This window comes from Plodia interpunctella, chromosome 15 (genome assembly GCF_027563975.2).
Source record: "Plodia interpunctella isolate USDA-ARS_2022_Savannah chromosome 15, ilPloInte3.2, whole genome shotgun sequence".
NCBI lineage: Eukaryota > Metazoa > Arthropoda > Insecta > Lepidoptera > Pyralidae > Plodia > Plodia interpunctella.
Genome location: NC_071308.1, coordinates 6,905,354 through 6,931,645, shown reverse-complemented (window position 1 = coordinate 6,931,645; position 26,292 = coordinate 6,905,354). Strand labels below are relative to the sequence as shown.

The window sequence follows — 26,292 nt, the reverse complement described above, 5'->3', positions numbered from 1 at the left end:
AATGTTATCAAATACAATAATAATACTATGATAAGAAGTCATTGAATGGTGAAAGTAATACAATATTTTTAGAAGTTTGATGTCTATTATTTCTTTTGCTGCAGAAAGCTGAACAACGCGGCATTATAGATGCTACTCATTGACTGGTCCTGTTAACTTAGTCTAGCTAGGAATCCGAGTACACCTAGTTTTATTACCCGTTTAGGCCTAAAGATGCATGTATTTCGCTTTCGTTTTAGCTGACGTTTCTTGGTTTAGATATAGCCCAGGGTTTAGATCGTGACAAATAGTATCCTATGTTCATCTTACCACACATACAATTAAAATAGGCCAAGAGCGTGTCGGGCCAAGCACTGTGTAGGGTTCCGTATTTTGCATGGAGTTGTTCGAAGTTTTTTAGTAGAATATAATTGGTCGACCATTACTCGTAAAATTATAAAGGTAACTAAGTGTGATAGTTCTCCTTCTAACTTCGTTATATATATATATACTACTGCCGTAATGTTACATTCCTAATAATAACCATTTCGTTGGTAGATAGGAACTTACTCCAAATTTCATTGCCAAGTTTCAAGTATTATAAGGGCACGTCATTTATTGGTGGTCCAACTCTTTTCAACGTCACTGCAGAAGTGTGGAATACGGAAACGGTAAATTTAAATTTTATGGACGCCAATATCGGTTTTATGTTTTCCATTTTTATGTGGATTTCTTTGAAATTCCAATTCCATTGGCCGTCGCTTGTTGATGCAGACTACGAAATGATTCGTTACTCGTGCGGAAAGAATCGATCTGATAATATTGTTATTTCCTTAATTTCCCCTACATCATTACTTTATTATGAGCCGAATCAAAGAGATGTATCGAAATGTTTTTGAGGTACGGTCTTCAAAAGAAAAAAAAAAATTACTCTTGCAGGATTTACTTTCTTTGTCCGTCTGTCAGGATCTATTTTTAGGAACGCGTTAAAGATTAAGTTGAATTTTATATTAAAATAGCATTTGCCCGTGGCTACGCCTGCGTAAATTTCCCACGGGAAGGTATTTTTTCGGAATTAAAGGTACCTTATGTCTTTCTCTATACTTCAACCTACAGGTATGCAAAATTTCAAGAAGTTTGGTTGAGTAGATAGTGAACAAACTTACTTTCGCATTTATAACATTGGTTAGGATATTTTCTAACTAACGAAACTAGTCGGCTCATTAAGTCTGCAAGAAAGACACGATATAGATAAACGAAATAAAATCCGAGCTTATCTCCCGTTTGCTAAAATCAAAACAAAACAGCAATCGAGTGTTGATTATTTATTTTTGTCATTTACCAAAAACCAGCCGTAGGTTGAAAAAGGTCCAATTTAATCTTTAAATGGGTCAAGTTATGATTACGGTGATGGCGGTCCGAAATGCCGCAATTTTTTGCATTTCCTTGTGAAAGCGGCCACCACATTTCATCCACACAGATTATGTGGTCGGGAATGCGTTAAGCAGTATATAGTTACTCGTCTGTAAAACATTGGTTGAGAAAATGCTATGAAAACGGAATTGCTTTAGCTAATTTGTTATACAATAGAATCGTCTATCCGCTTTGTTAAAGTTTTATTGAAATAAGACATGATGTAGCATGTTGCAAATATTCATACGTAAAAATTTAAATATTGCTTAATAAAATCTTGGATTTTCCAAAATTTTGGTGGAAATAGAGAATTGAAGTTCATTTTTATTAATTCGACTATTCGATTTAATTTTAAAAATTAATTTCAAGCCTCTTAGCATACAAGCTCATATGTTTAGCAATTTCAGTTAGCAATTGTAATTACATTATGTAATCACATTATAATAAAATATATAAAATACAAAACAATTAGAATGACGAGCGATTTCTCGCTGAATCGGAAGTACTACCTATATGGTGATAGTGATCCAAGCCGATTATATTTCCGTTGCGATTACAATTGTTTTTGGGTTAGGCCTACAACGAAAAAATAGCACAGAAGTAATACTTCAAAAGTGAATATAGATTCTAAAGACTGTATAATCACTTGATATATTTTTATTTGACGACCTCGGTGGCGCAGTGGTAAAGTGCTTGCCTCTGAACCGAGAGGTCCCGGGTTCGATCCCCGGTCGGGTCATGATGGAAAATGATCTTTTTCTGATTGGTCCGGGTCTTGGATGTTTATCTATATATGTATTTGTTATAAAATATAGTATCGTTGAGTTAGTATCCCATAACACAAGTCTCGAACTTACTTTGGGGCTAGCTCAATATGTGTGGTTTGTCCTAATACAATACATTTTCTCAATTTATTAAATTTAATTCATATTATTCATATTGACCAAAGGTACGCTTGTCAGGCAAAAAACAGAAAGCTAAGAGCCCGGCTCCATTGCTTCGTTGCGTCGACGTTGCATGTTGCGTTCCATTGTTTTCACAGCTTTTCACATTGACGTGAAAATTGAGTCTGCTTGTAGGTAAACTGAATATATGTGTAGCAGTAAAAGGCCACATAGGACCGATATTCCCGCCCGGCCAGTTATTTTGTGGTGGTTCCCCAGGCATAGCTGGGGAACCACCACAAAATAACGACTTTCATACAGCGGCTCAAAGGTTGTAAATATATGCATCCAACCTTCCGAATATCAACACTGCGATCTAGTCTTATCAATTCAACTATCATTATTATGGCTATTTTTGCTGTGTCAACTTTGCGTTATTGGTGTTTATTTTATGGCGTGGTAGATGTCGCTATATTTAAAATGATTATATTGTAACATATTATATTTTTGACGACCTCGGTGGCGCAGTGGTAAAGTTCTTGCTACTGAACCGAGTTCGATCCCTGGTCGGGTCAAGATGGAAAATGATCTTTTTCTGATTGGCCCGGGTCTTGGATATTTATATTTTATGTATTTGTTATAAAATATAGTATCGTTGAGTTAGTATCCCATAACACAAGTCTCGAACTTTGGGGCTATCTCAATCTGTGTGTTTATTTATTTATATAATATGGTGTGGCTATTGTTTTCTTTTGTTTATTCTATACTATCCCTATTACTCTCAGCATCGGACCTCAATCCTAGCCGGGGTCACGTGTTGTTTCACAGAAATCGTCGCAATTTGCACAGATTGGGTCCACAGACGGATCAATGCCATGTTAATCTGTGCCAAATTGAGATTGTCCCTTTCGAGTCTGATGGCCGATTGTAGCTTTTGGGATTATCTTTTTGGGTACAACGCAGAGTAGTGTTTTTACGCTTCAAGAGGCTTTCATGCAACATGTTTTGGTTCTCGATTTTGTACCTTTTGTTACATATTTTTTTAGATTAATGTTTATAGTTGACTGCCATTCGTTTAACTGCTTATTGTGAAGTGCGAATTGTAAACATTCTATACGTACGCAGTCAAATGTATTTCCGTATTGCAATAGACATAATATACACATTTCCAGATTCTAAATCAAAGAGAAACAAGTTATTTTGCTACTTTAAATTAAAATATCAATAGAAATCCATTAGAATTAGGCGTTGGCAAACAATCACAGATCGTGACACATATTTATTATTTTATGGGGTAGACAGAACCAAGAGTTGCGAAACTGTGGCTGAGGAAGGATCTTCAAAAGTGTTGATAAGAGATTTATGGGTTTTCATCTGATGTAGGCGTGTGGTTTCCGCCCTAGAATTGGACGGCTCCATGTTCTTCCTCGGTGTCGGACTTGGCAACTGAGGGACAAAAATCCTTGATGGAGGCGGCGGACGGTCATTCTATACAAGTATAGATAAGTATATATATTTCGGGAACATGGTGAGCTGTCAGGTAGCTCGTAGTTCATAAATTGTACCCAGTTGCTGTTCACATCACATTAAAGGCATTAGGTAACTACTATTTTTTCTTTAAATTCCATCATGATATACTCTAGATGTCATTCTACGTAGTTTTATTTAAAAATTCAATTTGAATTCAGCTAATGTAATAGCTATTGGCCGCGGCTTCGCCCGCGGCAAAGCCTATGTCACTATCCAGCTCTTTGACTAAATCACTTCTATTCAACGCTCTGTATTGACGTGAAAGACGGATAAACAAACACACTTTCATATTTATAAATATAGTCAAGTATGGATGTTCTATATTGATGTCAATGTTATATAAAATTAATTGTACCTACACTTGTATCACTGAGGATTTCAAGCTCCATCCCACATCGATATCCCAGCGACCTCGCAAATTGGAGTACTCTTATGTGCCGTGGAAGATATTCCTCGTATTTTTTTCTAATTACGTGAACGTTTTCCACTGTGGATCTCATTATAGAATTGTTGAGTATTTTTTTGGAATTGGCCGAGATATAATCGATATTTGCTTTATTATTACTCGGCTGTCTAAAAAAGTAAGTAGGTATTATTATAAAACAAATACTTCACGTCTATTCGGGTGGAATCTTGCGTCAGACATCCGTCTTAGCTGAAATTTTGTATACACGTTTAGTTTTAATGACAATGCTTTATTATGATAAGCATGCCCAGATAGTGCACCTAGGAATGATTCCCGACGTGGGAACTCCTCTACGGTTTACTATACGGACTGAATTGAATGCAATAAGATCTCTTTGGCAACAATAGAAGCATGTGTCAAAAATGTAATTTTTTAAGAAAAAGAACTTATTGTTGTAGAAGTTCATAGATAACTACTATCTGTGAATTTGATTTGTTGAAAAAACCTTACATATTTTCCCTAAAATATGTTTTTTTATACCGAGATATTTACATTGAACGGTGCGGTCGCAGGGCGCGGTATACCAAAATATTTAAATTACAGCAGGCATATTTTGTAGAAATGGAAATAACACTAGTTCAGAATACCTCCAACTAACAGGAACAAGCAAGGAAGAAAAAGAAGAACAGTTTTGAATTCTGTATATCAAATGCATTGTTTTCTCATAAAAGAAACGGCGCACGGCAGCAAGGTACTCCATGCGATATAAACCAGGAATTTTCAAATCACTGGCTCGCGAATTCGTATCATGTATCTGTGCGATAACTATATCGGAGATTTTCAGTTCCACAACATTCAAGTTATATAGTTTTTATAGTCCAAGATAAAAATCTGTAGAGGCCATAAGGGGAGGCTTTTGAACAGTGGAACACTTAAACAGGCTAAAAACAGACAAAAAAAAATAGTTTTCATCGAACATAACTCTAAAGTGGTACTGGCTGGTGATGAAAAGACTCTTCGAATTGTGCTCGTGCCACACAGTTTGCAACTAGTTTATATGGACCACCAGATACGTAAGAATAGAACCATAGATTTTTTACATCGTGATAAAATAATGGATCGGCGCCTTAAACCAGTAGGGTGAAATATAAAAATATTGTCGATTCACGCCGTTGCCGCTTTTTATTTTATTTCCTGCCACGGGATATTCTAGTTTCGCTGACAGATATTGAGTTACTCGACTTTTTGAAATAAAACCATGTTTTTTGTAGACACTTCGTCGATGACACGTAAGACGCGCCTCACACTGGGGAACGGATATAGTTTCACATGCTGTCGTTTATTTTTCAATGTCAGATAATATGAGTGGTTTTTGGCGAGACATGTGTAACAGAGATGTCAATAGAATACCGTAAAATTGAAAACTAAAATACTGAAATGTTTATATTTTCGTTTTTGCTTTATAATTTGGTTGCAATTGACAAGTTTATGTTATTTATTAAATTGAGAAATTGGTTATGTTGATACAACGTCCCTAGATTTTTGTACAAAAACCCTAATCTGGTCTGGTCTGTATTTGCACACCTGGAATGTATTTGCATACATACTAGAATATTTCGCTTTAAACTGTAATTTATCTTTTTTTCAAATGTATATTTCACCGAGATTTTTAATGTTCGAGTTTGCAGAAAAACGCTTACATTGCAGCTGTGAGCAAAACAAGCTATTTATCGTTGCCAATCATTTATTTCTAACAGTCAACAGTCTGGATAAATATCCGTCATACCAGATAGAAAAAAATCTTCTATGTCACACTAGAGTGTGACAGAGAGGCACTCGATGTTATGAATAATAGTCTTTTTTAATAACTAGTTATGAAACAGTGAATGAAAATTTCATTTCGTGTATCCACTTATGAAAACGAACGAGGGATATTACACTACGAAATTCAGTTCTCGGTTGTAAATGTTGCTTCAGTTCAGAGCCTGGCATGCAATTGAATTTGATTTTATGTTACATTATTTTACAAACAAGCTCTGTCAGTTGGACATGTGCTTCTTTTTATTTAACTCGACGCAGTTCAGACGGTATCAAACAGAATAGCAGATTTGCTGACTTCCTCTGACTTTGAGCGCATTTTCGCATATGTAGACGTCCAAATAAAGGAAAAAGCTGGGCCATAAAAATATACACAATACAAAAAATTTAATTTTTGACACCGAAAAGTCTGAGTGCGAATTCTACTTTTGTCACAAGAAATTGTACACGAAAACTCCTATATAGCAGTTTTCATATTAAACCACTGGGTTGCTAACACACACTTGCTTCCGTAATTAAAACATCATGAGGAAACATGCACTCTAGTTAATGCTATATCATTTGTGTGAAATGAATGCAATGGAAAACTACTTCATTAATAAAGTCAATGATAAGTCTTTCTATAAAGACTTGTCACATAAATATAGCTTTTAAATTACACATAATGGTCACGAATGTCAGAGATATTCATACATGAAATTTAAACAAATCTAGTGGGCTGCAGGATCGATTTTCAAGAGCAGATTCTATTACAAATGCTGAACGGTCGTTACGATGCAGCGCGGTTTATGTAACACTTGTGCGTGATAATGTTTTATGTTAGACCAATCTTGATAATAGTTTAAAAAAATGTCATGGAAAAAAATAGACATACTAAGCACAAGCACTAAAGCTTGTGACGTGGGCTACAATACAATAATACATTATTGCACAAGTTAGGTACTTTACATATGTATTATCACACAGCATAACATAAATGATGTAGGTACGAGTAGATACAATGTGGAAAAGGCGTATTGTAGGTTTGATGGACACAAACACAACGGGTGCAATGTAAATATCTGTGATCATATGTAGAAATATTTGGTATGTTATAATACAATTTTGATTAAATAAATAATAAACAAATTGATGGTATAAAACCAAATATTAATGACCTCATACAGTACCTAAATATAATTTCATTCAACATGATAAATAACGTTATATAAATAATTTAGCACAGCCATCGCTGAAAAGTGAATTTATTATGCAATTTTTCAAAGCACAAAGCGCTATCTAGCGACTAGCTGACTCTACCTACTATGTCTGGAGTCATCAATCGTTGTATGCTCTCCAGGTATATAGAGACGGTAGAGACGGTGCCAGTGAGCGAAAGCGGATACTAAGTAACAAAGCTGATATTAGGACTCACCTGAGATGCAAGTTCTTTTTTGTACTTAATTCACACGTACTAATATTAGAAATGTGAAAGTTTGTGAGGATGTACTTAGTGTGTAAGTATGTTTGTTACTCCATTCATTCACGCAAAATCTACCGGATGGATTGTTATGAAATTTGGTACACGGGTAGAATATAGCCTGGAATAATACATAGGGTACTTTTTATCCTGAAATTCCCACGGGAGCGAATTCCCGGGGCGCAGCTAGTATTATATATACTGAACTGAATGATACTGAAAAATATCTATGTGGTTGAGCTTCGCGATGGCTGACTCATGCGTCAACTCGTGAACGGGTGCTGCCGGGGGAACTGGTCAGCTCGATCTTTTAATGAAAGTTTTTTTTGAATATATATTTTCCTTTCATCAGCACTTGATCACAATTATAATATGTTTCAGTATACCTTTTGACCATGTACTTTATTGTATACTTACATTGTTATATTACTGATAAAAAATTATACATAAATTTATATTTCAAAAATGGTAAGCACTTCTGGCATAATAGGGACCAACACTGTTTGAACGAGTTTCTTTTGGCATTTCTTTTCAGCAGTGGTCGTTCCGAAATGCTAGTAGTTTGTAGCTTTGGTAAACATCATTTAACATATATGACGTGAAAAAGTGCCTGTGAAGGCCTAATTTCTGAATAAATGATTTGATTTGATTTTGATGTATATATACTAAGATACTACTTTAAAAATATTATATTGATTTGTATATTGAATATTGTTTTTTTAAATTAGGTATGTCTTTATAAGATTTTTTTTGAACGTTTAAATAATTCCTCCATAATACAATTATTTATTTATTTATTTATCAATTTATGTACACAAAAAACTATATGTTAATTATAATTATGTTTAAGTAAACCTCTGTATTATTTTTCGAATTTAATAAAACGGACAATACATTTGTACACTTGATCAATGTCCAAATATTTTCAATTTCTCAAGGAAATACAAAAAGCGGTCACGTCCTACAATAATAATATATAGAGCTGATATGACCTTATTTTTATATCGCATCTATCTTTGGCTTTTTGTTATTCCTCGTGCAAAACAAACGCGTAGTCATTCCCTCGGCCAATGATTTGCTGAATATCTAATCTAATTAATGATTGTTTTGTCACCGTTGCTCGAATTAGGATCCTGCATAGATCTGCTGACATATACGTCCATTTGCGGCGTGTTTGTCACAAGGTATTAAGGTCTAATTTAGATGGAAGTCGGTGGGGGGTGTGCTGGTAGCTGGGGAGTCGTGACGCGTACAAATGGCACACAGATGGACACCGGGGTAGATCGCGAACGACATAATTGATGGTCTGCCGCGCCCGCAGGATGGCAACAATGTTTATAACCCGATTGTCGATGAATATTCAATAAAATGTGTTTCTATTAGTCACAAATCTGTTTATAATTATAATAAATATTTATTATTTTAGTTATTTATTTGAATGCTCTCTTTTTACCTACATTTTGAAATGTAACTTTATTTAAAAATATCTACATCATTTTCCTTACGTTATCCCATTATCGGGTTCGGTGGGTTCGGTGCAATATGCATGTTCATTCCATAATTCCCTATTTCTAGTTGTACTTAAAACTACCAAAATATAATTTAAAAATATATCTTTAAAAAAAAGGTTATCTAATTGGTGGCAGGGCTAAGATCTAAGCTACCAGTGGTGGTTAAGGGTCCATCGAAAGGAATCTCCTCACAATGCGGGTCAGGTCCAAGAGCACCGCCTGGATCTAACTCTTGATCCATTGTTTGTGAAAAAATATCTTCATTATAATACACATACACATTTAGTGAAATTAACGTTTTCCTTACGAACCGGTGCAAATACGCCGGTCAAACATTTGTTTCTCTATTGCGTCACAATTCTCTGCGATCAACGGGTTAAAAATTAATATTTAAATAAATCAAATAATTATGTAATAATAATCATTTTGTTTACTCCCTAACTTATATATACTCCCTATATACTACTTATTATACTCCCTAACGTCAATAACTTCTTTGATTTGTCATAAGCTTTTTACCAATAGGAGTTAGAAAAGCACTCTTTATGGTCAATGAATAAAAATTGCAAGTGTTGAACAAGAAAACGTAATAAAAGTAAAAACTCGTCTTTTTTCGGGACGTTCAAGAAGTTCCATATAGAAGATAAGGTGAACTGAAAGTAGAAAAACTTTAATCGTTATAAGTTTCATCTGTAGTAATTACGAGGTCAGACCAGCAGTTTCGCGCCAATTTTCAGCGGGACTCAAAGCATCTTTAGTGGATTGTATAAAAAGTTTTTAAAGACAGTTACTTTAATATACTCGTAGTTTCTTGGCAATTAAATAATTAGTTATACAGTTTACAATTAGTATTAAACTCAAGTAAATATAGCATGGGGTACTAGTTCGCCAAGATTGATCGATGAAACTCATCCAAATATACATATAAATATAATAATACTTGTGAACCCCTGTGCGTTAATTTTTTAATGGTGGCTCAAGTGTGCGACTATACGAAGCCCTAGCATTTTGTAGAATTTGCGACAGTGCTTTAAGTAAGCTACGATTGTCTACGATCGTAGCACTTTACAGTAAGTTTAAAATGCATACAAACATGGTCGATATCTTTAGATTGGTGACGCACGCACTTGATCAGCTACGTATTTTCTTTTATTCCAAGAGATGCAATCTTGCGCCTTGTATTAAAACATGTACCTCTGTAATAGATATACTCGTTTGTGACAAATTCGATAGGAAGCAACATTTTACGAGGAATGGTTTGGTTATTTGTTATCGGTCAACGGTGCGTTGTTTCTATAGTTCCATAGTTCAATGGTTGTTTCGATGGTCGACTTCGCACAGTCTCACCGGCTGTACTGAGTTGAGACCTAGCACTTTTTGGTTCGATTTCAATTCAACTTCGACCGATACGCTATGAATTCTATAAAGATTTTGTATTGACGTTATGTCCCTTCAAGTTAAAAATCTAGTTCAAAATCTAGTTCTCACCCACTTTATTCTGTCTGTATGTGTAATGATCTAACCATTCCAAAAGTCACAACACCTGAATGATAATATCTCTATGTATCATATATAGGTAATGCATAGTATATAGACTGAAGTTAGAGAAGATTTTAGGAAAATACATAAACAAAAAGACACAACTACGAAATTACACGAGCGCTCACACAGTATGTTACGTAAAAGAAAAAACATCAAAGAAAAACAAAATTGTCAAGTGTTGTGTATAGTAAACTGCATGTCAAGTTGCCGTACATATACCTCTATGTAGTTGTAAAAACGGCGAATTTGCGATGAATTTGCGATGTACAGTTGAATGTACGACTAGAAGCGACCGCAAACCAAAACTATCTGCCACGGATATCGGAATTATAAGACAACTAGAAATGCCTAGAAGATGGCATTTCTGTTTTAATTATAAGATTATCTGCCATCCTAACATGCATAAAAATTAATGCACATAAACAGCCATCAATCGTGATAATATTAATAGCTGGATAGCTGTTGAACCCCGATCGTCTCGCTATATTTTTAACCTTTTTCTATTACTGAATAGTGAACAGATTCTCAATATCGGACGTTTAAACAACGTTGTTGTTGTCAAGTTTTGAAGAGAAACTTATAATTTACACGGAACGGAAGAAAAATTAATTAATTCCGGAACGTAAGATGTTCAATTACGATGACGGTCGAAGTTAAAAGCGCGAATGGGTGGCTGGTAACTGATACATTTGTACACTTTATATATATTTCCAAGATACAAGTAGAAGCATTAAGCGCTTTCGACACTTCTGCATCAAAATTTGTCATTCTGTGTATCCACCAATAGGCAGCCGAGCCGTTGCAGAAACTAAATGCATTTTTCATGTCGGGAGGCCAACTTACCCCGCAGTTTGGGACGTCAATACACTCCATACTAAGCGAGTCGAGTACTTTGTAACTCCTACAGTATAGATATATGCTCCTAGTTTAAAATCTCGACTGATTGTGTAGGAATGCTTTGTACGAAAAAGTTTTGAGGATTTAACGTCGGTTTCCGTAGCGATTGTTTCGTTTTGTTCTTATTTTCCAAAGTTGTTTGCGTTGAGTGCGAATTGTTTTCAACCTAACTAGTTCATTATGAAATAAAAGACTTAGAGTGGGTTGCACCAACTTTGACTTAAAATTTAACCTGCGCACAAAAACGCAAGTACAGTGTTTTGTGTAAACGTTAGCGGCGTGTAGGTTAAAGTCAACGTCAAAGTTGACAGGTGCAACTTACCCTTACTTGAAACGTTTGTATCAGCTTTTCGGAATAGTGTTTTTATACATAGATAGGATAGAATGAAATTTCAAAAAAATATGTTTGATAGAGATTTTTTATTAGATATAATAAAAAATATATGAAATAAAATTTATCTGTCCAAATCCAATACAAACAATAAAACAAACAGAAAACTAAAATATAAATAAAAAAATTGTAGTGAGCATTGAATAGTACGCTGAATAGACGAAATCTTCTGGAGTGACAGGCTACTTTTTTGTTATGGTTTTACCCGACCGAAGCCGGGACGGTCCTGTAGTTCAGATAATAAAGATATTGTAAGCAACCAAACAAGTTTTCACATAATCGGAAGACCCAAACACGAAGATCCCTCCAGTGAATCGGCAAAGACTTAGCACTGCAACTAAGTTCCGTGCAGTGTCATCAAGTCGGCTCAAACTCGGCAACTCGGCCAGCGATCTAATCTCATTCACCACGCAGTCACGTCCACGCTCCAACGCGAAATGGTGTCGAAAAATATACGAAACCCTCTCCCCTATATCAACAATCCGGAGAAGAAAATTGTTTTTATAGATTCGATATGCCTCAATTTCAATCGACATCGACTCTGTTTCCATATTCGGGGCGCAAGAACGGGAATCAATTTGCGTTTGAATGAGCTACAGCGCCTCGCCGGTTTTCTAATGCCCATCTATTGGAATAGGATAAAATCTCTGTTTTTGTTATAATTTCGACGGTATTGTTGATTGAGAAATTGTATTTATATATGGATTTTATAAAATTAAAGACAAATGTGAAATATTATTTGATTTTACCCGAATGTTACATAATTGATGGTTTGATATTTATTAACAATTAGATTTCTAGCTGATATTAAAGTTACGCAAGTTTGTATGTGAAGATGTGTGTAACTAAAACATGTATGGATTTTAATGAAATTTAATATACGGGAAGAATATAACTTGCAATAACACTTTCTGACAAAAAAGTTCCATGGGAGTGAAGGCGCAGCTAATAAGTAGATAAATAATGTCCCTTTTCGACAAATAACCCAGTTAAAGGTTCCTCACATTAACACACTGTTTGTGATAAAACTAACACAATGTGTCCTCTATCACTCGAAGCAGACAAGTTCGGAATTATAAAAGTCCACACGGAGCCGGCCCGAGGACACGACCAACTTTGCCGGAGTTCCACAAGTAAATTGTCCATTTATTTGTTGAATTAGTACCAACTTCGTCAGAGCGCGAGTTTTGGGGCTCACAGTCGATGTTATATTTATCGTTCTAATAATAAGATATGCAATAACTACCATAGCATATACCATCATTGAATTATTTTAAGTGAATAAAAATTCATGTGTTTTAAACGTATAAAACAATACAAATAAATTAATTATCCGTAATCACCACCACAAACGAACACTGCAAATGTATCAAACTGGTTTGGAAAACGGCGACAGCAAGGTCGTTGAAACGTCAGCTATTTTACATTAAAATAGTTCGGGCTAATCCCGTTAATATACGTAGTTATGAATAAATATTTAATTTATCAATTTTCTTTGTCTTTGTGTATCTGCTACATCGAGTCAGTGTCAATGTACCTTTGAGTGTAGTTGATTGGTTAAGACACGGAATACAGAAAATAATGGAATTGGCATAACACCAACATACTTACAGCACATGGTGTCGCCAAACGCCAAACACATCAAACGGTAAAATAAATATAGTGCATTACAAGTAAACATCAGATTTGATTGGTTGCATATCTTCAAGCTAAAATACGCCTTCAATCTGTACAAAAGAGTTTACTTTTTTGTAGCATACTAGGTGCGTTATCGAACGAGCATGGCACTAGTTTTTCTATAAAGTTCAGCTACTACGCCGGATGGCGGTAGTAATAAAACAAAAAACTTTAGCTAAGATTAATTACGATATTTGCGGTGACCTACATTTTCGTTATTCTCCGGTGGTATGAAACACCTACATTCTTATGATTTCTTCTTCAACTAATAATAATAATTTTTGCACTTTAAAATTGAACAATAAGTCATATTCGCGGTGAAACTAATTAAAACAAAATACAGCAAAGACGATGTCTCGCTCAGAAGTCGATACGCGCGATTAATCGCATAATGTCAGCTCCACATTGTGGGCGAATTCGGACTGGTTTTATTTAGTGCAATAAAAAAACAGCAATGTATACCGAATCCGCCAAAGTTTAGCAAGCTGAGACGACAGTGCGTGGAGTTGGCGTAACATTGGACACGCGTTACACGCGTACTTTTCCATGTTTTCTGTATTCCGTGGGCTAAGCAATCACATAGAGCTAATACGTGCCTGTAATGCACTTACGGCTGTGTAATGGTGCACTGACTTGGCTAATTCCATCGACGTCAAGACCGTAACCAATCCGAAGCTGAACTCAGGCGGAACTAATGAACGGCAACTAGCTGCCCGTTATGACTTGACCTGGCTTTTCATGAATTAGATTTTTTCAGGGTTTCATACTATCTTATCATTATATGACTTTAACTCTAATAATGCAAACCTTGACATTTTTTGGTCTAAAATAAAACAAATTCGTTCTTGTGTTATAAAATTATTTCTTTAAAGTATCACTATTCTTATTGCTACAGATGTATCAAATTTCCAACTTCTTGAAATGGTTGTTACGTACGTGATTTTAATACTTTTGTTTGAGCACTACTTGTACACTGTTAACACTTTTATTAATTTTCAACTCTAGTTTCCGGCTCATTACTATTCCTCATATTATGCACACTACTTTTGACATTTACATGATCCTTAACCATTAATCAGCGGCTCAGACTCCGCACGCAGAAAGGGCCCAGACAAGAGGCCTAACTGCGGGAAATAGTTCTCGAGGGGAGTAAGAAGTAAGTAAGATCCTTAACCATTGTACTTAACTTTTGTTATTCTTAATTTGCTAAAGGAATGAAGCTTAAAACTATAAAGTTTAGACATGTAAGATTGAACCACTAGTCTCCTTGGCTGTTTGGGCAGTCACTGTTTCCAAGTTTATTCCATGTGTCTCGCAGCTCAGTACTTGTGAACTTATGCACTGATATAAAATCCAGCAAGCGGCACACTTCACCACGTAATTTTATATTACGGAACTCTCCGATATTAACCCTTTTTATTTTAAGTTTTTCAGCTAAAACACCAGTTATGAATACATCTTCGATTTTAAAGTAAGGTTCATTAGCAGCGGCAGTGAATAAATCTCTCGTGACATCAGTCGTCATCAAATACGCTGCACCAATTACGAAAGGGGGGTATAACTTTTCTGGATACTCCTGATATGTCACGAAGTACTTCGTTTTATTTAAACGATCTGGTAAATTACGCTTAATCAAGTGTCCCCATATAGTTCTCGTGTTATTCCTTTGTAAAGTTTGTCTCAAAAATTTTACTAACTTAGGTACGTTTATAAACATATCATCGTCAGTTTTTAGCATTCTAGGAACTAGAGGACAATATTTATTTACCCATTCAAGCATAGATAAACTTTTGAGCGTAAGATTATCATATGTGTCCTTAAATCGAGCGATTATAATATCATGGTAGATATAATTTTCCTCCAGAATCATTGATCTTAACTCATTAGGAGGAGTACCCATATAAAAGGCGAAGGATACATTTGGAAAGTTCCACATATTGCCCCATGTCATTCTGATAGATTGTCTTTCTTTGTCATGGGATGGTGCTGTAGTTACAAATATTATCAACTCTAGTTCGGAACCGAACGCCGGACATAAATCTGGATGGCTTACCTCGTGTCCATCTATGTAACGATGACCAACTAATTCCGTTTGCGATGTGATGCTGCAGAACAGTACAAATACACTGGCGACTGTCGTCAGGGTATAGGGATTTAGCCAGAGTACTATCATTACCTCATAGACTGTAGCAGCGGTAGTGAAAAAATCTCTCGTGACATCAGTCGTCTTCAAATACGCTGCACCATTTACAAAAGGAGGGTATAACTTTTCTGGATACTTCTGATACGTCAAGAAGTACTTCGTTTTATTTAAACAATCTGGTAAATTACGCTTGCTCTGTCCTCATTTAGTTCTCGTGTTATATACTATAGCTTATATAAAAATCTTGTCTTCGGGAAACATCAGATTTTGACAAAAAGTGTTGTAGCAACGGTTGTTAATGCTGGCTGATGAGACGTAGGGAAAATTATTGAAAATATGATGAAGTTTACTCGGGACTGTGGTGAATTAGAAAAACCAGAGCTAACTAGCTATTTCACCCTTGAAAATCGCAGGCCATTGATAAGGATGTTTTGTTCTATTTGGAATACTTTTTATGCGTTGGTTTGCTTATTTTTTTATCATCTATTGTTATTTTTAGGGTTCCGTTGCAATCGATTAACATTACTTAATTATTCAAAAGCGTTCTTGTACAAAATACAAATAGTAAAAACACAATGAATGAATCTACTTTTGCCATATTTATAATTTAAACTTTCCATGGCTTTGTTACTAAAACTAACCTACTCAGTTTTCGTCTTTGAATAGGAGTTTGTTTACTATATGCTGGCTTGATGTCCTCAAGGATGATAGGCGTCCCATGGTCTGACGACTAGGGATGCCGACGACTGTGTGAAGTGGAGACGAAAAAGTAAGAAAGCGGATTCTGGGCTCCAACGCTCATAACTGAGACGAGAGAGAGAAAACGCTCAGATGAGAGAAAGAGAACATGAGGACCTCCGCGACTGCGCCAGTTCCTCCTAACTCCGAATGTATCAGTTCTGCTACTGGACAGCACGTAAGTTTCACGAAGAGTCATTGTGCGTACTAATCCCCACACCCCTTGGCGTGTTCATTGTTCGCATACAAGAGTGACGGCAGTGACCCTATAATGAAATAGCTCAAAGAATATAAAAAAAATAAAGTTTTAAATTAGAAATTACATTTATTTCTATAAAGTGACATAATGAGATCACAAATCAGCCTTATAACATAAACCAATTAGAACCTACACTTAGACTTATTTTGCCAAATATTTCACTTGGTATTGAGAGAATTATGAAGTTTTGCATTTGGAGGAATTGGTTCAGCTCTTTGATCCTTTTTATGGTGCAGAGTACCTACATGTTTCACATTTCTTGGTTCCTGATTTACTATGAGATTAATTTCTTCATCTTTCAAGCCACTGTTTAGTGCCATTCCAGTCCATAATATACTGTTACGATGTTTAGCTTTCAAGGTATTTAATTTATAAATTTTAAAGGCACAAGAATATAGAATATTACAAATATTTTGTGTCTCAACATAACGAACAATCATAATGATTGAACATATAAATCTGTAGTTTGAACCACATTAATATGATTATGAGCCATCACACAAACATGCAAAATTAATTAATACCCACAAAGGCGCTAATACCGGTCAATATACCTGTGTGCACATTTACTTTATTAGAATTACGTCAAAAAATTAACGTTAGAATTTAGATGAAAATAATAAAGCAGGGTTTGGATTCATTCTCCTGGGATATCCTCCATATCTTAGCATCCCAGCATCAGCTTTCTAACGAGTCTGCGTGTGGTTATACCATTTAAAAAACTTTCGTTGCTACTACACTGTTACGGTATGACACAGGTGGAGGTAGTCAATTTTTGTTGGCATTAATGTCAGCTATCGATTTATAAAGGTTTCATGGCTGGCCGCGATTTTGAAAAAAAATCAAAATGGCGGCAGTAGGTATGCCACGCTCCATAGTAAAATCTTCAAACCCCTTTTATTATGTTCTTGATACTAAAAAAAAATTGATTTTCTTTATTCAAAATCTGCAACAGATTCATGTATTGGCATCTGAAAATTTCGTGGAAGTACTCATGCAAGTAGAGGGTTGCCTAGGTACCCCTATAATTGCATACTGAGCTTTTTAAATTGAATAAGTGCATGTCAGCGCCTTAGGGATTTACGTAGAGCAAAGAGGCATTGCAAGAGACATATCGGTCCCGTACATACAATGAAACTATAGTAATGAGTTTAAACAATATATATATCTTAAAAAGGTTTCAATTAACTCAAACTCAAATAATAAGTTGTATCATAATAACAAACAATTTTATTATTATTTATTCATAAAAAAGTTAAATCATACTTTAAGCTAAAGTATGTTTTGTCTCTTTCTGTCAATTTGAAATATTATGAACTTAAATATGGTATAGGTTAAAATATAGTATGCAGAACTAAAATCAAACAAACTTGTCATGATTTAAATAATGAAAAACGTTTTCTCCCGAAACCCAAATTTTAACGAACACATACTCTCGCTCTTTATCGTATTATCGGCGGCGTTTGACCTATTTCGTCAAAATCACACATCTTAATAATAAATGGTTTAAAAATTTAAACTTGCTAAAGTAAAGTTAAAACAACACAACAGTATTTTTCTTACGTTACGTTCTTTGTTTTTTGATAAGGTAACATGTAAGATTTAATCACTAGTCTTTTCGCTTGGGCAATCACTGGCTTGAAGTTTATTCCATGTCTTGAGCAGCTCAGTGCTTGTGAATCCATGCACTGATATCTGATCCAGCAAGCGGCACACTTCACCACGCAATTTCGAATTATGGAACTCGTTGATATGAATCCTTTTTATTTTAAGTTTTTCTGCTAAAATACCAGTTATGAATACATCTTCGATTTTAAAGTAAGGTTCATTAGCAGCGGTAGTGAATAAATCTCTCGTGACATCAGTCGACAACAAATAAGCTGGACCAGTAAGAAATCGGGGGTATAACTTTTCTGGATACTCTTTATACGTCACGAAGTACTTGGTTTTATTATAACGATCTGGTAAATTACGCTTGCTCAATTGTCCCCATATCGTATTCGTCTTATTCTTTTGTATAGTTTGTCTTATAAAGTGTAATAACTTAGGTACGTTTATAAACATATCGTCATCAGTTTTTAGCATTCTAGGAACTAGAGGACAATGTGTATTTATCCATTCAAGCATAGATAAACTTTTGAGCGTAAGATTATCATATGTGTCGATAAATCGGGCGATTATAATATCACCGTGTGCAACATTTTCCTCTAGAATCAGGGATCTAGATTCATTTGGAGGAGTACCTATATAAAAGGCGAAGGAAACGTTTTCAAACTTCCACGTAGCGCCCCATGTCATTCGTATGGCTTGTCTTTCTTTGAAATGGGAAGGTACTGTTGTTACGAATATTATCAACTCTAGTTCGGAACCAAACGCTGGACATAGTTCTGGATGGCTCACCTCGTAACCAGCTACGTAGCGATCACTAACCAACTCCGTTTGCGTTGCGATGCTACAGAGCATCACTAGTACACCGGCGATTGTTGTCAGGGTGTAGGGATTTGGCCAGAGTATCATTATTATAAGAAAATGATAGATAAAGAAGACTATAAAGTGTTCTTTATAATTTAAATAAAAATATTTGATGTTTTCGGGATCCAATAGATTTAGATAAAAAAGTATTTTATCAAAGTTTCTTGACGCTGGTCGCCTGTAGTGTTGCGTTGTGAAAATTATTAAAAATTGAATGAATCTTACTCAGAACTGAATACAATGTACAATGCAAATTCTAATGAATTGGAAAACCCAGAGCTAACTGGTTGTAACACCGTTGCAAAATCGCAGGCCATTCATACGGATGTCTTATTCCATTTGGAATACTTTTTGCCCGTTAGTTTTCTTAATTCTTATCACCTATTGTTATTTTTAGGGTTCCCTTGCGATCAATGAACAATAATCTATTTAAGCGTTATTGTATAAAATACAAATAGTAAAAACACAATGGATGGAATATAGCTATGTTTTTAATTGAATCTGTCCATGGCTTTGTTACAAAAACTTAACTATGTATCTTTAAATTTCTTCTTTGAATAGAAGTGATACAAATGTATTAGTTTTAAGAAGGTATTTTAGTTTATTATCTAGTGTTGCATAGTTGTAAAGATTACTTTTAGCTTTCGCTAATAAAGAAAATAAATTGATAAAAATGTGTTACATCAGATACCGTACGCACAATAATTGGTCTCGAATGTTTGTACACAAACAAACGACATCCGCGCTAATCTAGTCTAATTGGACGGACTGCGGATTCTATTTATTGAACTGTTAAACGCGATTGTTCTGCCACGTTCAGATCTGGAAACAAAACGTTATAAATCCTCTCTCTGTTTCATTTGGAGCGCTATTTTTGATTTTGAGACAGACTGAAGAAATTCCAACTTAAATTATAAATGCGAAAATAATTTTCGTTTTTTTGCACAGGTTAATGTGGTGTCAGCGCCAGTGTAAGCACACACTCAAAAAGAAGAAGAAATAAAATACAACTACCTGTGTATGTGTCAAATATTTTATTCATATCCTATTTTAAGTATTAATTCCTCTCGTACCGCGATGGAATTTAAAATATAAGAAATTATGCGATTGAGCTCTCTTGCAGGCATCCATATGCTGTGGTGACCACTTCCCATCACGGCTATATAAAAAACTATAAAATTACCTACTACTAATCCACAAGGAGTAAATTGAATACTGAGTATTTTCAGAACTACACGGTAAACTCGTTACAACTAAGTAAGTATTTGCTTGTTAACTCGATCTACAAGCGTATGCTGTTTGCATTAACAACTTCATTGTAATGTGGAATCTATTTCTATTTCAAATAAATGACAGACGTGCTACAATCGCGACGTAGCAGAAAGTAGCAAGAGAGTAAAAATTGGGCAGTATTGCCATAAACAATTTATACTAACATATTATAACTGAATGAATGATTCAAGTCATAACATTCATAACTAAAAAGTAAAGTTTAGTGTTGCTAGTTGCAGCAAGCGGAACCCTAAATTTTAATGTAAACATTAACAAGAGATTTACTTTTGTTAAAGTTATATATAAAGGTAAAGTAAACATCATGCATAATGCGCGATTTGTCCATGATTCAGCGAGTAGCATTCACATCATGATCACCTGTTCGCCTGACAAGCGGAGATTTCCTCAAGGACATTATTTTCCCCGCATTCTCGATTAGGGAAACAAACAAAGAGAAAAGAAACAAAGGATGCTGGGAACTTCAAATAAACGATTTATTTATCTATATAATTTTCTGTCGTAGTACTTAAGATCCGTTTTCGGTCTGATCTCAACCCTCTTTGGGAATGTTGTTGTCTATCAGATATCAAGCTAAGCTACTTTAACATGCTAAGCATATCGTGAGAGTCACCTTAAACATATTTTTGTCTTCAACACGCAGACTTAACAATACACGAATTTGACAAAATTTTCAAATTATCTGAGATCTAGGCGATCTCAGAGTTAGGCGAGTGTGAAATCTTAACGAGCCTGTCTTAAGTCATAGACGCCTTCACTGAGCCCAATTCAATAAATTAACGTGTTTTTCTATTAGACATGCGGAACCTAGACTTAGTTCTTTTATTAGGTAGTTATTTTATTCAAAAGTTATTATGCACCTACTCATCATGATACTTTTCCTCACTATCAGTTCGTTCTTAAAATCTTTTTTCTATGCGATATATGGAGCGAAATATAACAGGGAGGTGCGAACATCTCTCTTCACTGATCCAGCTTAATTGTTAATAATGTTTAATTACAATACAACCTTAAGATGGTATTGTAATTAAACTTTACAATTTTGAATATTTATCAGTGACTTCACGACGTCTGCCCTCTTTGAGAGTGAAAATAAAACTGGGTACTGCGAATCTACCTATAGAATATGTAATTAGTTATTAACCCTGGTTTGCCTTGAAATCATTACGGTGAGTTCAGCAGCTAATTGGAGCTTATCAAGCGAATCGGCCGCTCACTCGACGTCCTAGCTGCCCGACGTTACACTGCACGAAGCGATGCACAAAAAAGATACTTTGCTAGAATTGGATATTGAAGTTCGGCGTTTTCGTTTATTTATTTACTGCCATCTATAATATTTTTAAGTTTTTAATAGATTCACTCCCGATTTCATTTGGGTTTATAAGGATTTTAAAGTCTGTGGATGGATCTGAATTTACAGTATAATCGTCAATTGAAGTTACTTAACCTCTAAGCGGTGGTGGTGTAATGGTTAAGACGCCCGCCTGTGGATCGAAAGGTCCCAGGTTCGAATTCTACTCGTGCCATATGAGTTTGTATACCAATCTGACTCATATATAGTAGTTTTCATCGTCCACCACTTGCTTCCGGTGAAGGAAAACATCGTGAGGAAACCTGCACACTGGTTGATTCTTATTAACTTGTGTGTGAAATGGAGAAGGCAATGGCAAACCACTCCATTAATAATGCCAAGAAAGTTGTTGTGTGTGTTTCATTCCACGTAACAACCACGACCCTCAGCCATGATGAACACGACTATGAAGAACCTCTAAGAACTAAAACTCTATTGACCTGCACAATACTCTGAAAGGTTAAAAAATCTATTTTAATATTAATTTAGAAAAGAAATGGACATTGCAAATTTGGAAATGCTTCATGTCTTTTGAGCGCTTTGCCGCAGGATAACGCGCTTGATGGGCTATGTACTTAATTCATATTTTAAAAAATTAAATTGTTAATTTTATTTTCTTGTAAATATTGTCTTAAGTTTAGTTTTCAAACGAACAAGATCCCCCGGTGAATCATGTTACACAATAAAATAAAGCGTACGCGGAATTGGCCGACCGTCGCAATATATTTTTGTCCCAACCCGGAATTTCTAATAGAGGGGCAGGAATTGAGAACGGCACTTAGCGAGCAGTCAGGAAGAATCCAATCAGATCCGTAATTCCCTAAAAGTCCCTTGATAACCAATTTATATTTAAGTCATCGAAAACTATTGGGGGAGACAGACGGAGAATAACCAAGGTACAGAAAAAACTCCTTATTTAAGAGGAGCGATTCGCGAAATTGTAGTAATTTTATCCAAGATTTCCGAACACAACATAGCCTTCTTGAATGACTGTAAAATTATAATACTTGTGAATGGATTTTCATGCTGCACATTTTGACATTGTCAAATTCAGTCAGACAACGAGCTAGGTACAAAAAGCTGAAAAAATTGTAGCTTGAAGAGATCATTGTAAGGATTGATTTCAGCGAAATTATAAGGAAAATTTTGATCTAGGTCACATGATTTATGTCTTTAATCGTTTTCATTTTCAATATAAAATAATGAATATGATTCTGTTTTCAAAATTTTCATTTGTTGATTAAAACGTGAGGATTTTCACGAGCATGTTGTGTGGTCCCAAATAAGACAATATATTTGCTTAAATACACTGAAAAAAAAAATTGTTGCTAGTAGCTAAAAGTTTAGCTGCATATCACCAAAATCGAGTGACTACTAAACTGAGGGCTACAAGTAACTAAAACATGTTTTGTAAACAGAGTTTAGTAATATGATATTAACTTCTTTTAGGTAACTGGTGATAACTTAGTTTTGTTATTTGAACTAAACTGTTTGGCTGTCAATAGTGCTCCGGTAAAGTTGCTTTAGCAAAGTTACTTTGGCTAATTAAAGCTAAAGTGTTAAATAACTAGTAAATCTAACAGTTCAGTAAGAAATATTAAATTATTTGTTTAATAATTAATGTTAAGGTGTGGTTATCTCTTGCTAATCTGTTTCATTACTAGTAGACAAACACTTTATGTGGAGGTAACAGCATTGTTTGTTTACCTGCTCCTGTTGGTTTATTTACCAGTAGCTGGTCCTAGATCTGCTATTGGACCTGGATCTACAGGCCACCTTCAATATTATTGGGATGTACTGGATTGATATGATTAATCATATCAATCCAGTAAATCCCAATAATATTACCAAATGGTGTCCTGCCTTGTGGATGTATATACAGGTCTAACAGCCACCTTAACATAGGGATAACGGGCTAAGTGCAATAATGAATAAAAAAAATGTATATTATATAAGTAATTTTTTTGAATTATTTATTTAAAATGTTCAAAAAAATAAAATAACACAATTTAATGTCTTGTCATTCACTCAAGAAAATCCAGATTATTAAATTTAAGTTACAAACGCTGTAGTATCTCCATTGTATAATAACTGGTAATCAAACACCAATATATTATAAAACATAATAGGGCTAATAAAAATAAAGAATAGTTAACCAAATATTAATAAGACATTGCTTAGCCCAAATTAATGTCAAACACATTACTTGAGTTTAAAATTTAACATAACAATCATAGTCTGTTTTCTTCATTTTATATAATTCAGTGCACACCGGGAGAGGCTTGGCGAAGATACTTAGAAGAATTAACTTTCAGGAATTCATTCCGTTTTCTTTGTAGCGAAGAAGTAGTCCTTTTCCTTCATTACATGAACTCAAAGTGTTGTATACTCCCTGAAATTTAAGAAACTATAGAGTGAACTAATAACAGTCCTCTTGTTTTCTTATTATATTGTTGATGCTCTGCCATACCAGGTTAATAAATAATAATAAAAATGGCTAAGTGCTAGTTGGACTCGCCACGAAGGGTTCCATGTCATTATTATTACATATTATCGAGCAAAAAATGGCAAAAAAAGAACATTTATTTTATAGGAGGTGCTCCTTGTTAACTTATATTATTTATTTTTAGTACTTAAATTTATATATTCATTGAAGTAGGTATATATCACACTAATATTATAAATGTGAAAGTGGGTTTGTTTGGATGTTTGTCCGTTAATCACGCTGAAGCTACTGAACGGATTTTGATGAAATTTGGTATACAGACAGGGTATGAGCTAACTTAGGTGATAGGATACTTTTTGTCGAACGGGAACAGGATAAACGGGATGTAGAGCGAAACGAAGTTCGCGGGAAAAGCTAGTACTTAGTAATTAAATTGCAACTGTCTAGCCATTATGGTTCATGAGACACAGCCTAGTAATAGACAGACAGACAGATGGACGAAGCAAGTGAAATCTCAGTAATAAGATCCCGTTTTAATCCGTTTTACCTTAAAAAGTAAAAATGCTTACATTTGTATTTAAGTTTGGTACTTCCTCATTCTGTATATTTGTCCAAGTTCTGTAAGTTTTCAAGTCCTGATTCAGCAATATACTAGTAGGTAATGTATGGTGCTATCAGTAAGGATTGGCAAGTTATTGATACACACAGCATTTGATGATGCGATGATGCAGGGATGCTATCATCATGGATATTATGCTGTAAAAAAATATGAAATTATTATCCACACTATTAATAAAACATACACATCTTCGGGATATTTTATTAGTTAAGATTGGTAAAAACATATTGCTTACATCAGAGGTTAATCATAACAATTATTATCATCTTAACTGCAAACCAAAACTAGACTGATAACAATTGTGAAAAATATCTTAAAAATTCTAAGTCCTCTGGACTGACCCTTTCAGGGCACCCTTGCCTCCAGTAGCAAGCGGCGCGAATGGAACTTTGAATGAAGCGACCCGCCTCGCCCACTGGCGACAAGACACACTACGGGGCTTCCCTGCCGCTTTCGTGCTACCCGATCCGGCAGCCCTGTGCGATACCTACTCTGACCGCGCCAATATTTGATGATTGTTCGACTGAACATTAAACTAACACGAACTAAATAAAAATTAAACATTCACATACCTTTGAACAAATTTATGTACATTTCAAGACCCCATGAGCGCAAATAGTCACTCATAGGATCAGCGGAGGTCTCGTCTTGACCGTCTGCCATTGCACTATTTATTACGAAAACACGTTTACTAAGTTTTTTTTATATACATAATGTCGCTACAAATCTCCCGAAAATAATAGGAATGTGAAAATCAATTCGATTTGCCGCCTTCACCAGCCAAGCTTCACCAGCCAATAATGACCGAACGCAGAGAACGAGTTCTAACGTGAATCGCATATAACTTTAATGTACTGACTCGGACGCAGTGCTGCCAACAGTGCCAACTAGTTTTAACAATATTTTAATTAAATATTGTTAAACAGTTTTGTGATAATACTTACATTTTTATTTTAACTTCATACATTCGACATAGGCAAATATTAATCAAATGATGATTTAATGGCTGCTAGAAAAGTTTACTACAAATAAATAAATTGATGAATGTCCAAATAATGACTTTGATTGTGTTATATATAAATAAATTCATGACCATGTTTTAATCAACATTGTATTAAATTTAAGTACATATGTTCGGTTACCAGCTATGAAACAGTTTGTTCTTGCAGCTAAAGTAGTTTGACTGGTTTATTTTAATAAATAATAGCTAACATTTTGATTACTGATTATCAAGAACTGATTAGCTTATCTGGTTTGGGACATGCAGTTACATTGGTTTAGATAATTACAACCAAAGTTTGGTATCTATTAAAGAAATTTGCAAATAGCAAAACTGGTTCAGCTATTTCTTTTTTTCAGTGTAGGGTTGATAATATAATACAAAAGTTTAAACACAAGCTTATGTAATTTGTACCTCTTATTTGTACAAGGGGCCAGTAATCCCCACAGGACATTTTATTAATGCTA

At 34.9% G+C, this 26,292-nt stretch overlaps 1 protein-coding gene and 2 long non-coding RNA genes across 5 annotated transcripts; all 3 read right to left on the bottom strand.

Moving 5' to 3' along the window:
• Window positions 1–3,540: 3,540 nt before the first annotated feature.
• LOC128676123 (uncharacterized) lies at window positions 3,541–11,533 on the bottom strand. Of its 2 annotated transcripts, none has more exons than XR_008405366.2 (3): window positions 11,386–11,532; window positions 4,166–4,379; window positions 3,541–3,722 (listed from the first exon to the last, which is right to left on the bottom strand). It is a non-coding gene; the product is annotated as an uncharacterized LOC128676123 (long non-coding RNA). The 2 variants fall into 2 exon arrangements; XR_008405367.1 differs by having other exon boundaries at window positions 3,716–3,764; window positions 11,386–11,533.
• A 5,221-nt stretch (window positions 11,534–16,754) lies between these two features.
• Window positions 16,755–19,436, bottom strand: LOC128675842 (beta-1,3-galactosyltransferase 5-like). The gene has a single exon (XM_053755546.1). The coding sequence runs from the start codon at window positions 19,162–19,164 to the stop codon at window positions 18,250–18,252; it is 915 nt and encodes a 304-aa protein (XP_053611521.1). The 5' UTR covers window positions 19,165–19,436; the 3' UTR covers window positions 16,755–18,249.
• Window positions 19,437–23,760: 4,324 nt separating this feature from the next.
• On the bottom strand, window positions 23,761–25,593 carry LOC128676099 (uncharacterized). 2 transcript variants are annotated; one of them, XR_008405361.2, is made up of 3 exons: window positions 25,061–25,358; window positions 24,776–24,962; window positions 23,761–24,152 (listed from the first exon to the last, which is right to left on the bottom strand). It is a non-coding gene; the product is annotated as an uncharacterized LOC128676099 (long non-coding RNA). The 2 variants fall into 2 exon arrangements; XR_008405362.2 differs by lacking the exon at window positions 25,061–25,358 and adding an exon at window positions 25,398–25,593 and having other exon boundaries at window positions 23,762–24,152.
• Window positions 25,594–26,292: the final 699 nt, after the last annotated feature.